This window comes from Lottia gigantea (genome assembly GCF_000327385.1).
Source record: "Lottia gigantea unplaced genomic scaffold LOTGIsca_41, whole genome shotgun sequence".
NCBI lineage: Eukaryota > Metazoa > Mollusca > Gastropoda > Lottiidae > Lottia > Lottia gigantea.
The window spans coordinates 771,904-790,049 of NW_008709421.1; the positions used below are offsets into that span (position 1 = coordinate 771,904).

Genomic DNA, 18,146 nt, shown 5'->3' on the forward strand with positions numbered 1-18,146 from the left:
AGTGAGAAAATATATTAACAATTTGACACAAATATTATATATAAACTTTGTAACATATCTCAAAGGGATTGCTAACAGGTTTTCAAAATTTATTATGCATATCGGGAACACTGATAGCATTAATTTGCCCCATTCCAATTTTCAGTCAGGTATCTGTGGTTCCAGCAATTCCACTAAAACTAGAAGTATCACTAATTGCGAAAGCCTTATTTGTGATAAAGCATACTCTGCGATTAATTCTTTTGAGTGGAATTGCAGGAACTACAGATATCTGATTGAAAATTGGAATGGTGAAAATTGATGCTATCAGTGTCCCATATAGACATAAATTATAAAAACCTCTTTACAATCCCTTAAAACATTTGGATTAACACAGCCATAGGCACAATCTATCATACAGGCACATTCTATATCATCATTCACAAAAACAGCCATTTTGAAACAAGCAAATATGATGCCATTCTTCAAAATAATAAGTTTTTAAATCAATTTACATTTCAATTAGTTATCTTATTATTTGTCATACCAGCTGATAGAACTTAATCACATCATATTAATGAAAATAGTTCATCTTTCATTAACTGGCTTAAATAAAACATTTAAATGCGATATCAGCCATGAAGATATTTAATAATTACAGTAAAATTGATTTTATTGCAGACAAACATTAAATCAGTAGACCAAACGTCTTAAGGCCCAGCACTGAAACATAACTGACAAAAACTTTCTTCAAATATTACTAATGCCCATTGAACTAGATAGAACTAGAATTAAAATAAATATACATGTAATTTATATGAACATAAATAAATAAAAACTGAGCTAGGTTTGCATAGAACCAAACATCTTCTATGTTATTTCGTTATTTTCAATAACATTTTATCTAATTTTACCAAGCTGGGTGGGTCCAAGCTAAATTTCTAGTTCTAATTCATCTTTTTATGAAAGAATGTTATATTGAGCTATATTTTCAAGTATTCATACAAGAAACTAAAAAATATGATAAAATATCTAAATTTATACAGTGTCTTTAAAATGTACTTTTAAAGGTGTGTTTACCTAAATACAATATACAAGAACTTTGTCAGAATTATAATTACAAAATGTTGTGCAAACAAATTCAATGGAATAATTTGAAGCTCCTTTAGTGCAACACAACTAGTTAACACAGCTAAACTAACAGCAATTTTCTTCTGTTAGTATATTACTATACCTGACAATTATTTTAAAGTTAGAAATCTTATAAATACAGCTATATACAGAATATATAAAACCTGGAACATGAATAATATCTCCATAGATAAGAAAATTTAGAACCACACCACATTTTATTTTAAAATTCATATACATGAACAATATTTTGACCCTTTGTACATAGGTTGTAAGAATTCTGAAATTCACCCATATGTATCACTTTTAACAAGAATATGCAACATATAGTATATTTCCGATTAAATAAAAAGTCACTGGAAGAAATGTTAGCTTCCTCATGCAGATAACACCAATGCGATGTGGTATTGGTATGTAAAATTGTTGTCAAATCTCCTTATTCATTTAAAACAAAATTTAAACCAATCCTATGTTGAATTTTAAACTTGAAAAGTGATACAGATGGCTCAATTAAACACATATTAAAACTAGAGTACCCAGTAATATATCATGTAATAAAATGTAAATGCTAAACTTACATCAGTGAAAATGGTTAATATAAGGAAATTTTACAATTTACAACAAAGTTGGCTTAACCTGGTTAAATTATTTTAAATTGTGTGCTGCCATTTTATATACATTAAAGATTACACTAATTTTGAGCTAATTAAAAAAGGAGGAAAAAAATTGAAATCTTTTCAAGCTCATTTTGGAAAATGTCTTCTTATGTTCAGCCAAATCTTTTCAAATTCCTTTGACAGAAAGTTATAAGAATAAAACAATAATAACGTTAATATTCCAATTTTCAATCTGACGTCTGTAGTTCCTGCAATTCGATTCAACACTAAGTGTTTGATGACGTCACTAATTGCAAAGGGCCTTATGTGATAAGGCATATTTTGCAATTAGTGACATATCATTCATATTCGTGGGTTCCAATTTTTTTCTAATTCATGTAGCTTGTCAATGAAAAGATCTAACTTTGATAATATGAATCACAGTTCTTCTGCTAAATTAAAATATATTAGAAGTATCTTAAAATTGTTCAAACCGGAGCAATAAGTAGTTAACAATATTTGACTAAAGTTAAAGCAACTTAACTATCAACTGTTTTTCGAGCCTGTTTTTTTTTTTTAGTTGTCTCAAAGTGACTGCTTAAACTTAAGCTGTCTTAACTTGCACCTACTTCAGAGGTGGCTTTAAACCTGGCTTGAATAGTTAAACCAGCTTAGTTTTGCCATCTGAAAGCTAACATTAAGCAGATTATGTCATGTCTGCACTTACGCAATTGTTAAAATAAATTTCCACCATTATTATCCGTGTGATAATGCACATGCATAATGGTATTATGATCTCTGAACTTTCCGATAACTTTCCTAGGTAATATCAAAGCTGGCTTAACTTTTATGTCTGTTTGAACGCTAAACAAAAAACAGTAAACCAGGCTTACGCTGCCTTAACTTTACTCATCTGAACGCACTACAGGTAAATAATATTGATATCACAGCAAGAGAGATAAACAAGGAAAAAAAACCATGTAGTTAATAAACTATAGGGTATATATACATTGAGGTGTTTTCTTTTTTTTTTAAATCAGATAATAAACCTTTTTTTTAGATGTACAGTTAACTCTTTCAATACCAGCCAAACAATGACATGATTTACATACAACATTTTGAAAGAGTAGAGTAACCTTATATATCAGAAAATATGAAGCAATTAAACAGAGACATGTTGATATCTGGTTAATTGATTTGTTTCTTATTGTAATAAATTACATGTTATTAATTGCATAAGAAACACTGTGCATTGGAACAATGAGTTTTTGTTGGAAAAAGTTGTCCATTTAATTAAGTAAGTCATGTATTATATTATGTTCTATTTTATAAGATGTAATATAGAAGTGCAATAAAACAGGGCAATATGTCTATGTTTTGTTGGAATTTTTGGGGGGGTGGGGAATTTTAAGACTACTGACTAGCAGTTTAATTCTGACTTCTACCCTGATCATTTTAAAACATTCACAAGAAAATCTACTACTCTTTGGACAAACATTACGACTAAAAAAAAAATCTAAAACTCAAATAAAAAGACACTCCCAAGATTCACATTTTTACATTTTGGTTAATCCTGTCTACTAAACAAAATTATGCAAAAATATTAAATATTAATACTTTTTTTCTGTTGTTACATCTAGTTGGCAAATTTATAACACAAAAAAAATTTAAAAAATCTTTAAAATATATATTAAATCTTTACTTTGTTGACCATGCAAGTATTATTTGGGTCTTACCGATATTTCACTATATATCTGAATAACTACTATGAACGATCACACTTCTTACATATCCCATAATATTAAATATATACAATGGCCTGAGATTGGCTGCTTTTTTTTAAATATATAAAATCTAGATGTTGATTGGTCCAAGATGTAGCCAATCAGAGATCAAACATCAAGATGATGACAATTCTTTAGATTGATAAATAGTTACTGATGCTATATGTTGATTTTGCATGATCTGAAAAACAATTGATCATAATAATAATTAAATATTTTGTAGGTTATATTTGGACTTATTATCATACGGTTAAGTATTAAAAATTTAAACATTAGTCTAAGCATGATTAGTATGTAAACGCAATTGATCACATGACAAACGGAGTAAATGACAGAGTTTTAAAATGTTTTCTAAAAATTTGGAATCTAAAAACTTTGACGGCAAAAAAAAATATCAAGATTTGCCTTCGAATACTGGAATTGTATGCCTTGTTAATTGCTTTGCATTAATGTTTTAATTAACATCAAGCTTTTCTGCTCCTGTTTTGGGCTAAGACAGTGAAAATATCATGCAATGTGCAACAAGGTACATTTTTCCACGACAATGTTTAATGTCAACAACCTGTAGCTCATGAATCTTGCATAAGAAACCTGAATATTTGAGATCTAATAATATAATGGGGGCTGCATTTGATTTCGGCAAAGGCTGAGATTTTCAACCCAGTTTTCTCATGTCAGATATGAAGGTTGGAGTGGCTTACATGTAAAAAGCATCATGTCATTCAAATAACACAATAAACTGAGGGCCAATGTGACTTCATTTGACAATACAACTTACCTCAAATATAATATCTTGAACACCAAAACAAAATGTAGGAGCAAATGGATTACTGGTATTGGTGGAACTAGATCTACTTAATATAACTGGTTGTTCTGTAGGTTTTAATAACCATTTCTGTACATCGTCCCACTACAATATCATACATAATATTAGAGAAACTGGTACACAAACAGGGATTCTGTAAGGACAGGATGAACTATACCTCACTTAGTTAGTGCTTTGGAATCTTGATATCATTTTCATGATGACATTGAACAATGGTGGGTTCTAATCATGGTCAGTGAGCAAAAAGTCATTCTATTATTCCAATTAACCTAGTTGTGAATTAATACTGATATTTGGTACTAGGGGGTGAAAGCTGACATCAAGCCAACTGGCATCAGAAATTTTTCATCACCATGAGAAGGAATGGAACCCAATGCACCTAATTGCCTAGCAGATGACAATCCAAATAGCTACAGACTGAGCTATTCCATTGACACTGTGATAATTTGGGTAATATTAATTCCAAAATATTTCGCCAGGGTAGGCAGAATTCTAAGGAACCAAAGTTTTTATCCTACAAAAGCATAAAGTTTTCGTTTTTTTTCCCTACTCAGACATGGAAAGGCCAAAAGAAATAGTACCTTACCTTAGAATAAGCTGTAATAACTAGTTCATCATCATCTATAGTAGATAGCAATGGTTGTTTAACTTTCTCCATTACAGCTGGTAATTTAAACTCACAACGGCAATACCTACAAGATTCCACAATACATTATCTATAGCCATCTCCAATATCACCTGGCTTAAACTTTCTCTCTGATCTAGAATCACTTGAGCAGGTATAAGACCCCACCATACTTCAATATCATTCAAACCAATGACAAAATGTACCTCATTGCCCACTGTATGACATTGTCCATCCTCATTAGGAAAATAATGAACAAAATAAGGAATAAGGATTTATTTTTGTTTCACTATTTTTCTTTGGGTGAAAATGATTTATTAATACAAGGCCATTGATTGGTTAGGTTTGAAAATGGTTGTCATGGGTTCTTTTCTAGGTTAGTGTGTGCAAGTCTAGAGATTGTGAATAAATCATTTCAATATGACCATAGTTACAATAATTCTATTATGAAACTTACATATTAAAATTATAATGACCAGGATAATTGGTATGTAATATAAACTTTTTAACTTTATGAGTATTGGCATCAAATAATAAATCCTGAAAAATAAAACAATTACAGACATTAGGAATAAAAGTCTCATTTCAAGTGTGTGTTGACCAAATAGATAATAGAGCATATTAATGATGATAATCTTGTTAAAATACTACTTGTGATGCCATCCATCTTTTCTAAAAGAAAACATATTCCTGTAGTCTACCTTAGAATTCATAACAGATTTCTTTCAAGTAGGATAAGATAACAAAATAAATAACATACCAAGCCTAATGTAAAATAATTGTAGAAATAATCAGCACTCTGAGAGCGAACTCTTTTATGTGCTTCTGGTGAATGGATTTTCATTTTATCTTCTGACTTATAAAATACTTTACTAGCACAACCTAAGGCACTAACAACATCCTGAAGAAAAGAAGATATATATTTACTTAATTAAAACCTGGACCATCTACCATACAGATCATAATGTTTTTGCAATGATTGTAACAGTAAAGGTCAACCATATTGTAGTGTTCATTTCTTCTTAAAGAGACAGGTAGGCCACTTTTTTTACCAATCATACTATAATCTCAGAAACTGGAATTTTTTAGCTGAGCTAATAAGTAATAGTGTTCAAAGCTCACCGTCAAAATTTAAGCATTCAAATCCACGTGTGTTCAGAATTATCTCCGTTGAATGTTAAAATGACAACTCGTTAATTTAAGTTACTTTGTGATATATAGAAAAGACATATATAGAAATAGTGAGTAAAATTCCTAGTTTGAAGTATTTTTTAAAGAAATTATGTGATCGTCGTACTTTCTAGTACTTCTGAATACTATTTACATATCTTCAAGAGTAAAATCAACTCCCCAAAATGGCACCACTGTCCCTTTAAACCACCAGACTGTATGTGATTATGTCTTGAATCTAACACGAATATGATTTTAAAAGGTCTTGAAGTTATGTTTGCAAAACCATAAGCATACTCCTGAATTTTTTTATAAGTACCTGATATACATATAAAAAAATACCTGATATACATTATATAATTTTGCTGAATTTTCTCCTCGACCTGTGATTTCGTAATTTCAATAATAATTTCCCCTGAATCATTTTTATTGTTTTAAAAGGCGTGGTAAAATTGAATTTGAATCGAAAAAATGCCAATGGGTTAATTCCATATATTCAAAGGACTTTATAAATCATAAAATAAACAATAAACCTTCACACTTCCCCTCTTCCAAAAAATAAAAGAAGAAAACATGTACTATATATAATTACTTGACAAGTATCACCAAATTTAACTATTCTTTCTACCGTCTTCTTTCTAGGATCTACTAATTTGCCTGGTCCATTACCTACAAAATATACACAGTTATTACTCTAATTCAAGTGATGAGATGCCTTCACTGATTGCAGTGTCACAGTGATTGTCTTGCAAATATTTATATTTCCACCCAAACGACTAAGACACTTTTTCCAAGTCAGTCTTTCTTACCTGCATCACTGACAGGGGGAAACCGGATTGAAAAATCCAAAGGTATTATCTCGACCTATGCCCTGAACCTTCAGGTTAGTGAGCAAGTGTCTAACTCCCTCATTTAATTTAGAAGAAAAACAGAAGTGTTCAAATTATAAATCTATCTAAAATGTTGTTTCATTTCATTTAGTCACGCAATTAAGTAAAAAAACTGTTACACATTATATTTTCCTTTTCATAGTTGTCTCCCTTTAATATGTAAAACCTTCCAGACATCTATAACTGTTAGTATGTTGAATAAACATATTGGATATTTAAGAAATAAATCTAACCCAGCTCTTTAAAATAGACAAACTCATGCAGTTTGCATCATCACCAACTCCTTTTCCTAGATTATTCAGTAAAATATTGAGGAATATCATTGCTAGAAAAAAGTTTTGTATTCAAGAAGACATCAACATACCCTCAGTGACTAGTAAAAATTTTAACCCTACAGTAACATTATTTTCCCGTAAAACTTCCAAACAATCTAAAAAACAGTTGCCATGGAAACAAGATACAGACAATGGTGGTGCTCTGGAAGAAATAAAAATTCTACTTTTTATTCCAGAATTTTTAAATTGACAAATATCTTGTGCTATAGCTCTGATTATCTGATCCATTTAACAGACATCAAATATAATAATGATTGAACAGATTAGGAATTGAAGGGATTTAGTAAAGGTTTAAAAAATTTTTGATGTGTATTGAGGTTTCTATTTGCATCATACCAGTTTTCTGTCAGATGTCTGTGATAATAGAAATGCCATTTAGAACATCACTAGTGCAAAGAGGTCATACAATTCTTAGTTTTAATAGAATTGCAAGACCCAAAGAGATCAGATTGAAAATTGGAAATGTGTAAAGCTATGCTTGTAAAAATTGGGAAATCCCTGTAAAAGATCAACTGTATCAAACAAGAAATTTCATGGGACTACAAGTATATTATATAAGTTCTTACTTGGTATCAGATACCGTATTTCCAGTATATATACACATTCTAGATACAGTAGGTGAGGCTCCTGAAAACTGTAATGAACCTAAACCATGAGCATATCTTGGCTGAAATAAAATGATAAAAGATTACCAAAGTGAGATTCACAGAATTAATTGTCTAAGAGCAGATTAAAACAGAATGTTATTGTGAATAAAAATGTGAAATGAATGGGGTTTTACTTTCCATTCTCTTGCATTTTTGGGGGGCTAATGATGATGGGCAACGCCATGCAGTGTGCAACGCTTGGAATTTTGAGGTATCTTTAACATGTACAGCCTATAGAAAACGGGGTCTCACTTAATGGTCCCATCAGCTGACAGACGAGTCTCTTTTCATTGTCATAAAACAAGGATTATTCTCTTTATAGCAATAAATGTTAAAACCAATAATGATTGTACAATCAGTGTTTACAAAAATTGATAAATCTGTGTACAAGAGGTAGAGGAATTGTTTTGTTTTTGCTTGTGCATTATCCCGTTTTAAATCATTCAAAGGTTAAAACCTCAAGTACCAGTATAAGTGAAATGTCTAAAAAGGTGAAACTTTCTTCATTACAATAGAATTATCATTTGGACATACCTACTGAAAACTGATGAAAATCTATAAAGAAATTTGATATAAAAGTTTTATTTCTCACCTCAAATTTGGAATCTATGGGAAAGTCAAATGAAAGACCTCGGAAATTAAGAACAAATAGCTGTTTTTCTGATATGTACACTGAAATAAAACATAGAGATGATAATATTGATATAAGATCAACTACAAATCAACAATAAACCTTCATTTACATTCTGACAAGTTGACAGGAAGAAAAAATTATTTATTCTCAGTTTAAGAAGGTGCAAATCACTTAAAGGCCATGGTTAGCCATGATTGTCAGGAGTTGATTTGGCTCTCAAATATATGTAAATAGTCTTCAGAAGTACTTAATTGCATAATCCCTTCTGATATTGTATCGGGCACACTGATAGCATTAATTTTCATCATTCCAATTCTAGATCAGACGTCTGTGGTTCCTGCCATTCCATTAAAACTAAGCGTTTTATGACATCATTAAGTGAGAAGGCATATTTTGTGATTAGTGACTTCATAAAATGCTTAGTTTTAGTGGAATTGCAAGAACCACAAACACAGAAAATTGGAATGGTGCAAATTGATGCTATCAGTGTCCAAGATACATACACAAATTTTAGGAAACTTCTTAAAATCCCTTTAAATTTGATCAAAACCAGCTAGGGTTTATTTTTTTATCCCACTGAAGCAGACATCATCTGCAACTAGTAATGGTATGGATCTTTGACGTCATTTTAAGGGATTGTAAAGAGGTTTTATAAAACGTTTATGTTGTATTCGGGACATTCAATTTGCACCATTCTTAATTTTACATTAGTCATCTGTGGTTTCTGCAATTCCATTAAAACTAAGCGTTCTATGAGATCATTAATTTCAAAGTCCTTAAGTGATAAGTGATGTCATAAAACGCTTAGTTTTAGTGAAATTGCAAGAACCACAGACACTGAAAATTGGAATGGTGCAAATTGATGCTATCAGTGTCCCCATATACACACAACAATTTTAGGAAACCTCTTTACAATCCCTTTAAATTTGATCAAAACCAGCTAGTCTTTATCAAAAAAGCTAAATTATACAGTGAGCTGATTCCAGATAAGATCTGCCATTTTACATAAGCTAATATAGTAAACTCACTAGAGCATGTACAGACTATAAGCAGTTTAAATTGTACTACAATGCATTATTGGTAATATTATGGTAATTTTTCATCAAATTCAATCATTTTAATAATAATACCTAATAATTACTGATGAAAAGATATACAAACAATCTAACAAAAAGCCATTAAAATAGCACTAGTTGTCTTTGTTTAGGCAAAATACAATTTTTAATGTCTAAAAAGATGAAATTTAACTAAGCGATATTTTATACTGATAACAAAAATAATCAATGTACTAACTAAGGCTTTGACTTATGTCGCTCACACTTTGGTGCTCTTTCAAGTTGGCTGACATCTACCTTAGAGTATAATAGATTTAATATTTTATATAGCATGAAGCCATTGACACTAAAGTGAGGTGTGTTTAGTGGTATTGTTAAAGTGTAAAAAAAAGAGCAATAATTTTTATCTGAGATGAGATAGTAAATCAATGGCTAATAGAGTGAGGAACAATCACAGTCACTACACATTCCTAATCATTTTTATCTTTATAGCTTTAATGTCCCTCATGGTATAATTTAATGACTTGAACACAAGGTAATACCACCGTCACATACAACATCTCCTTGCAGCAAACGATCCTCACACTATTTTAAACGCTTGATCAACTGACAACGCAAGTGTTTGTAAACAATTGACAGAAATGGGCAATAAGTAGTCAGTATTAGCATTTTGACCCCACTACCAATGGTCATAGTAGTTAGTAACTTTAGACACAATAGGTTACGTGATGCCAACCGTTACTAAATTATAATCAATTCAGACAGGTATTGTTAAGTCAAATGATGTACTATTCACAATACTATTATTCACTATAGTACTAATAATGACTCAACATTTGGACAAATGACTTTACTCACAATTGAACGTTTGGTCACAATAATTGAAGAAATAACAGCACGGTAAAGGCAACACGACACTTTCACCAATCTTAGTTTCATATTACAAATAGTCAACTGCTTGCTTCATTAATTACTGACTAAGTTTTGTTAAAGTTTCTTTCCACTCCTCCCTTCCCTACTAACAAGTTATAAGATAGGGGGGATACAGTACCAACACTGGTATTATTAGTTACCAATTGACAAGGGAATTAAAAAAAAATACAAATGTGACCTTAAATGACTGATAAACAAATAAAATAAATAGTAGCCTTGTACTAAAATCAACTTTTTTTTTTTTGCAATATGTAAAAAAAAAAAAAGCAAAATTAGACTTTACAAATTAGTTAGAATTTTACCAGCAAAATTACAATTAATAGTTACATTTACTATACTTTTGTAAATTTTACTATAATGCATTTCAATGGAGAGATTATTTAAACATGTAATCAAAACCATATTTTGTGTGGTTATTCATGATGGTAGTCAGCCATTAAGGCTCAATATTTGTGCCTAAATCAATGAGCGTAAATGACATTGTGCTGAATTATAGTGTGCCTAAAGTGAATATGTGCTTAATTAAAGGTGTGCCTAGAACAGTGGTTCCCAATCTATTTCAGCCTTCACACCCCTAAAAATTTGTTCATCCACATTTGCAGCACATCCACCACTGACACCCTAGTAAGTATGAAGAAGTATGCCTAAAGCACCGAGTCTAAAAATGACAGTGAACCATTCATGATGGGATATGTGTGGGAGAGTATGTTAACCAGAAGTACTATTTTGGAGAGTCTACATTAACCAATCACTGTTTTTGACCCGAACTTTTTATAAACAAGATTATGTAAGATCATCGCAAATGGACCGCTTCCAATAAATTAGAGAAATGCAGACAATACCTCCAGGATGTGTGGCACCAAATGACTGATCAATCTGTTCTATGGTAGGTCGAACTTGTGGGGTATTAAAGTGAACACCACTGAAATAGAAAAAGAAACTATAATTATACATTTAAAAGGGTATCATATCTGAAATATGAGGGCTAGCTTGTCATGTAATGAAATGTTAGTCAATATAAAAGAGACATTCATGTCAAAAAAGAGTAAAATAAATCCCTCCCTTCTGTCCCTTTATAAACATTAATGAAAACGTTCTAAATAGTACTGAAGTATTGAATGCCAACCACCTCCATAAAACCAGTTTTTTCATCTGTTAAAACTTTAATGAAGGATGTTTCTTTGTACACATGTTTTTTTTTTTAAGAACTGTCTATAAATAACTGTGATTAATTTTAAAGACAGCTTCCTGAAATGTTCTTAAATCAATGAAGTCTTTCACAGCCATTGACCATTCTCTCTTAAAATGATTTTTTTTATGTTTTTGCATTATTTTTTAAGTATATAGCATATTTCTTAAATTTACTGTTTTAAAGGGGTATGTACATAAAATTTTCATTTTCAAAAATGTTGTAAATTATACCTGAAAATATTTCTAATGTATGCTATTTATATCTCTGTATCTTCTTGATCAAAATGAATTTGTTTTAATATGTTTGATTGATAACAGAGAGTACTAATTGTTAATTAACCAGCTGAAACTAGTTTTGGTGCTGGGCCTCAGAAAGACTCAATATTTTTAGTTGAAACCTTTAGAATAGGTAGAATACATATTTCTCTACAATTAGGCATTTATTTTGATTAAATCCATACAGTAGTTATCTAACTTTAAAAGTTTATGTAAAAATTATAATAGCTTTAGTGCTGAAAGGACAGAGCTCCATTCTTTTGACCAATCATCATATTTTCGTTTCAGAAACGGGAATTTTTTAGCTAAACCAATCAGTAATAATGTTCATGGCACACCATAGAAATTTAAGCCTTCAAATCCATGTGTGTTTTTTTCTTCACTTAAAACTTTTAGACAAAATATGGGACACATTTCTCTAGATTTTGGGGTATAGTTTTTACAAACTTGAGCAAAAAAATATTTTGACATACACAAACACATAAATCACCTTTAAGCAATCAATTCACTTTTATTTACTCAGTCTCAATGTGACTTGTTTTGACTTCCAACAAAATTAAAAATACAAGAGTCATAACAGAGTATCAATAGTACCACTACCAGTTGGCTCATTCTTTTCTCATTTTATCAGTACTTAATTGTAACTATTTTATCTCTTTTCACATCTTCTTAGAGCATCTGACAGAGGATTTGGTACTAAGCTCATTCTTAAGCATTAAATAGTACCGTTTTTCTTTTTTCTACAGTAACTACTAACTTATTATCATATCTGGTCAGAAGATCTAATAAAGTGTTAATCCCCCTCTCCGATAAAAAAAATAAATGGTCACAAGATAACCAATATCAAAGAATGGTCATTAAGGCAGCTAATAGCCATTGTCAGTTAACCTTAACGTCCTTTTTCTTGAACTGGTAAAAGAAATTGCCTTTTTATTGCTGTCGTCTGCAACAAAAAAAGTTCAAGGGGAAAAAAAGACGTCTGCTTAATCAAGCTGAAGCAGGAGTGTCCACAATTAACCCTCCACTTCTACTAAACCTTTGTGCTCTCTCATGAACTTTGGTTAATCTGGCATGATGTAACTGTCACCTCAATAAAAAACGTTGGTGGGTATAGACGAGGCGTAGAAATAACAACTAATCCCTGGTGTCATGACAATTCACTCAAGCGTAATAATATGACAATGTAGTGCCGTAAAGTTATTCAATATGATTAACAATGGAATAGTATCGTATTATAATCTGTAATTAATTAGCTCGGGTCACCATTAATCTTGGATTATTTTTTATGTTTCTATAAAAATCTGTCTTCTCTACTACTTTATGGCCTCATTTAACTAATATTTGTCATCAATTAATAAAAAACTTTATTTCAATCTGAAAATATATTTGTATGCGTATTTTGTTAAAATCTTTTTTATTATTTTTTTTACCGTAGTTGTTTGAAAATATAAATCTCGTATAATTTGAGATCTCCGGCCTGTTGAACCAATAACTCGTATAATAGTACAGTATACAAGGTTTTTCATTTTCATTCGCAGAAAAAGAAACATTGAACCTTGTATAATATAATATTTTACGAGGTTTTAAATCTGACTGTTTATACGTGTTATTTAATTAGTTGTTTTTGGGTTATTAACAATCAAGCTAAGAATACGAGGTTTCGATCTCAAGATCAAGAGCTTTTCGAACGGTACCAAAAAGTCATAATGACCAAATATGGCATATACAAGGTTTTAGGCTGTCACCCACGATATGATATCTGAGAATTAGAAACCTTACCAATGTTCTTCATCATAACTTGATAACAAACAAAATTTCTTTGAAATTACCAATCTTGTAAAAATTTGCTGTTTCTTTTATCAATCTCCATTATAAATTGACCAAGTTAACAGAAAGAATTTACTTATTGTCACAAAGATTTACTTTTAAAGTAAAAGACAAACTTGACTACCAGTGGTCAGTTCAAATTCTGAAAATGAACCTTTCAGTCATAAAACTGAAGAATGGGGTCGTTCAATATACTACAAAGGATTATCATTTTTGACATGATATGATATTGGTTTCTTAATTCCATGAAATTCCATAAGAACACATTCTATTTACATACTTACCAATATTTCAACTTCACTTTAGCCATGTTATTTACTTCTATCATCTGAAGATAAAAAATTTGATACAACCATGTTAAAAACAAAACCTGAAATCTAGCAAGAGAGCTTCAAAAGAATCCCAATCTTGTGAAAGAAATAGCCCACTTGTTTCCAACAGAGTAATGGTTATTTAGTAAAGTACTAAGGGACATAATTATACGGGACTGAGAAAATACTGTTTTGTCCAGCACCACAACACTAATTTTTCAATTGAGACTTTTTTAAAAGGTCCTTTGTAAGCAAGTTATGTGATAGCAGTGCCCCCTACAATTTCACTGTACAATTCTGTCCACTAAAAGGAACTTAAAATAAAGGCAATTTTTCAATTTGCCTCTGTGAATTGAATTTTTTTTTTCTTAAAAGAAGGTAAATGATAGTGGTTGCCCCCTGGGGTGTTTGCATTTTGTTTCTCTTACTTGTGGACAGCTGACACGTGCCAAAGGTCATTTGTCATTTTCCTTTCTTGGCCATGTTCAAATTAGCTGACTGAAATTGTCTGTTTCAGGTCAGACACTCATGAATATTTCTAAGATATAAATATCTGTGAAGGCTACAAAATGGCTGTCTGTTTCTCATGATTTTGAGAGTGTCGGGTGTCATGCCTAAAGCAGATCATGCTTGCTCTTTTTAAAAACCTGATTATACTTCTCTTTGGTGCACTTTTTTTTTCCCTACTATAGAATTATTACACCCAATTTTGCCATTTTTTGGACAAGATTTTTTTCATTAATGGAATTGTGGAATGTACACATACATTAGTGCAAAGAAACCATTGCCTAGTTGGTTGAGATGATGTAAATAACAGTCACTTTGTCACAAATATCCAGACCTTTATTGGTCATCAAATTCAAATTATCTTTAAAAATTTGGAAAATGAAATGAATGCAGTTTTACGTTCAACTCTGAGCTAATTGGGCTAATGAACACAGGCACCACCATGCAGTGTGCAATGAGCAAATATTTGCCATGACAGCTGCATCAACCTAGTTTTTTTTATTCGTTTATTTGTCCCATCCGACCATCTAGACGCTTTTTCCATATCAGCGCCTCTGACCTACATCACTGACAAGAGGAAACTGTGTTGATAAATCTTTTTTGGAGGTTTCATAAGCATTAGCAAAATGTACTTCCTTTCAAATAGCTGGTGCTTGATAAGTCATCAAAATGACGAGAAAAAAATGTCACCTTAACACCTTCTTATATTTTTTAGGGGGGGTTTCATAAACATTGTGTCAATTATATAAGCAAGATACACTTCCTTGATTTAAAGGAAGTTTCAAAACATACATAAGGAAACTGTCATTTCAAATGAAACAAATGTCATTGTCAAAGTTTACATATATGAAAAATGCTTCTCTGAATATACATCAAATTTGACAGTAATAATTTCTTAATTTCTGGTGCATTTTACAGACATCAAAACAGGAAATGAAAAAGAAAAAAAAAATACCATATTTGAGACCATTTAATAGGTTAAGCATTATCTAAATATTATTTTTTGAGGCTATTGATATGTGATTAATCGTATTAATACAGCTATTGACAGTCGACTTGTGAAGCCCATCTGGTGACATAGGGTCGTTTTGGGTCAAACTCATTGTAGTGGACTGGTGCTCTCATAATCTCATTGACAGCTGCTGTCATGCCACTGTGAAACATCCTCTATAAAACATTAGTCCTAATCTTTTTTTCCTCTTTATTTCATTAAAGATACTAGATTTTTCAAAATGTTCTTTAATATCAATGACCGTTTATTTAAACACTTAAGAGAAAGTAAACACCCCTCTCTATTGATGGAGGTAAAAAAGTCGGAAGTTCTCTGTTTCTAATTTTGAAGAGTCAATCAAGAAGGGTACTAATTGAAAATGGTACTATTGAAAGTGAATTTATCAAAGTGAAATAATAAAGAACTATCAAAATTAGTCATTAATCATTGTTTACTAGTAGAATTAGTACTTTCAGTACCTTGTCACTTGTCAAATATAATTAATTTCTCTACAGGATTTTGTATGGCCCTCAACATCTTTACATTTTGCTAATTTAAAATGATCTTTGCAATAACTCTCCAATTGAAATCATAAGTTGAATTATTTTCAAATTACTGCAAATTGTATACTGGACAAAACTTCAGAGACAAAATTTCAAAGCAAGACACCATCATTAAAGACATTTTTCATCAAAAAATATTGATCTGATTTTTAGGCTTTAAGTACATGTTTTAAAATCCATGGCAAGTTTACTTAAGCTTATTTCTGACTTAAGTTTATTGAATTGTTTGTATGAAAAAATGTTAAGATCATTTTAGTTCAGATGAAATTCAGGAAATGAAAAAGGAAAAAAGAGATTTTTATGATTTGAGAAATTATTTTACTGCAGTTAAACTTCCATGGAAACTAAAAATCAAGTTTCAAGTGGAAATCAGGCTAATGCTGTTGTCCTGGCAAAATTTCCCTCATTGTAGTTTACCCTGCATGGCGTCTTCAATTGCCCACATGGTGCAGAAAAGTAGGGTGTAAAACTCCATTCATTTCATTTCATTTCAATTGACTGTGCAAATATAGCAGATGCACAATTAGCAATTAGATTTCCTCCCTACCAATAATCATTATCATTATCAATATTCTCATTTTTATAATCAATCCATTATAAATGACCTCTCAACCATTTTTTCTATGTCTTGTAAAGATCTCGTCAAAATGGACATGTTGTGAAGGAGATGTATTACAACTAGAGTTATTTGTTAAATTACACATCTCATATAGCTCCAACTTGAAGAGTGGACATGTGGCGTGTGGTCAGAACAATACCAAATTCAGAAATGACCAGGAGAAAATTTGTCCTAATTGTCCATGAATGAAGAGACACTTGAAGAATCTTGTATGATTAATGAGGGGGAAGTCTCTGTGTCTGCTCATCATGTCACATACCAAGAGCAGACGTCAAAATCATTCAACAGACTCCATCAAAAGATATTCTTTAACGAAACAATATAATGCATTTAACTGCTAATTAACATCGTTGAGGGTCAATTGGGGGCCATTTTCTTGTCCACTGACACCTTCTGGACAAACATATCACTCTTGAGAAGTTCAGTTGGGATTTAGAATCAATACTTGCTTTAAAACAGAGCCAAGGGTTCTGTTAGTGTTTTAGACTTTTCAGACTTGAGCTGTATAAGCTTATTATAAAAAATATTCATTTCTTGAAAAAAATGATCAATATCAATATTATAAATTCATAGGACAAACAATATGTTAATTTAATCTGTAAACTCATTGAACAGGAGAGAGACATATTCATCAACTTACCTTTAATCTTTGTGATACAGGATCAAATATTAATCTAATACCATCATGTGACAAATATAATACTATATCCATACGTAGTGGTAACTGAAATAGATAACAATTTACATTATAAAGTGTTCAATACTTCAATTGTAGAGCAATACAGATAAAAATTTGCACAAAAATCAAACGAGTTATAAATATTATGATCATACCCATCTTTACCATCAACATTCATCAAATCAGATGACAACTATAGTTTATCATTTTGTGTCCACAAATTCAAGATCTTTATCCAGATTGGACTAAAATGAAACTTTTCCCCCCCGAGTCCATATATGCATACCAAATTGAATAAAACTTGATCAAAACTCTAGTTGCTATTGTATTAAGTAACCAATTTTGACGTCAGGGCAGTAACTCAAAAATCTTTCAGCAAACATAACTGTCATTTGGACTCACTGCACTAAAACATTTTATGCAAATGATTGTATTTGTATATGAATGTAGTCCAGGCTATTTTTTGGGGGTTTTTGCATGCCTTTTTGGGGTAATTTTTGGTCTAGATTAGGAATTTGATGTCTGAAATTGCATTATCTTCAAGATTTGGTGAGATGAAGAGAAACCCAAAGGGGAA

The 18,146-nt window shown here is 31.0% G+C and overlaps 1 protein-coding gene across 1 annotated transcript; it reads right to left on the reverse strand.

Annotated features, from left to right (window-relative positions):
- Positions 1-3,605: 3,605 nt before the first annotated feature.
- Positions 3,606-17,611, reverse strand: LOTGIDRAFT_217685 (hypothetical protein; the record flags this gene model as incomplete). Its single annotated transcript, XM_009060231.1, has 12 exons — positions 17,531-17,611; positions 14,184-14,227; positions 11,448-11,527; positions 8,576-8,655; positions 7,903-8,003; positions 7,366-7,478; positions 6,704-6,780; positions 5,702-5,842; positions 5,399-5,481; positions 4,903-5,008; positions 4,269-4,400; positions 3,606-3,671 (listed from the first exon to the last, which is right to left on the reverse strand). Exons 1-12 carry the CDS (start codon positions 17,600-17,602, stop codon positions 3,606-3,608), a joined length of 1,095 nt encoding a protein of 364 aa, XP_009058479.1. The 5' UTR covers positions 17,603-17,611.
- Between the last annotated feature and the right edge of the window lie 535 nt (positions 17,612-18,146).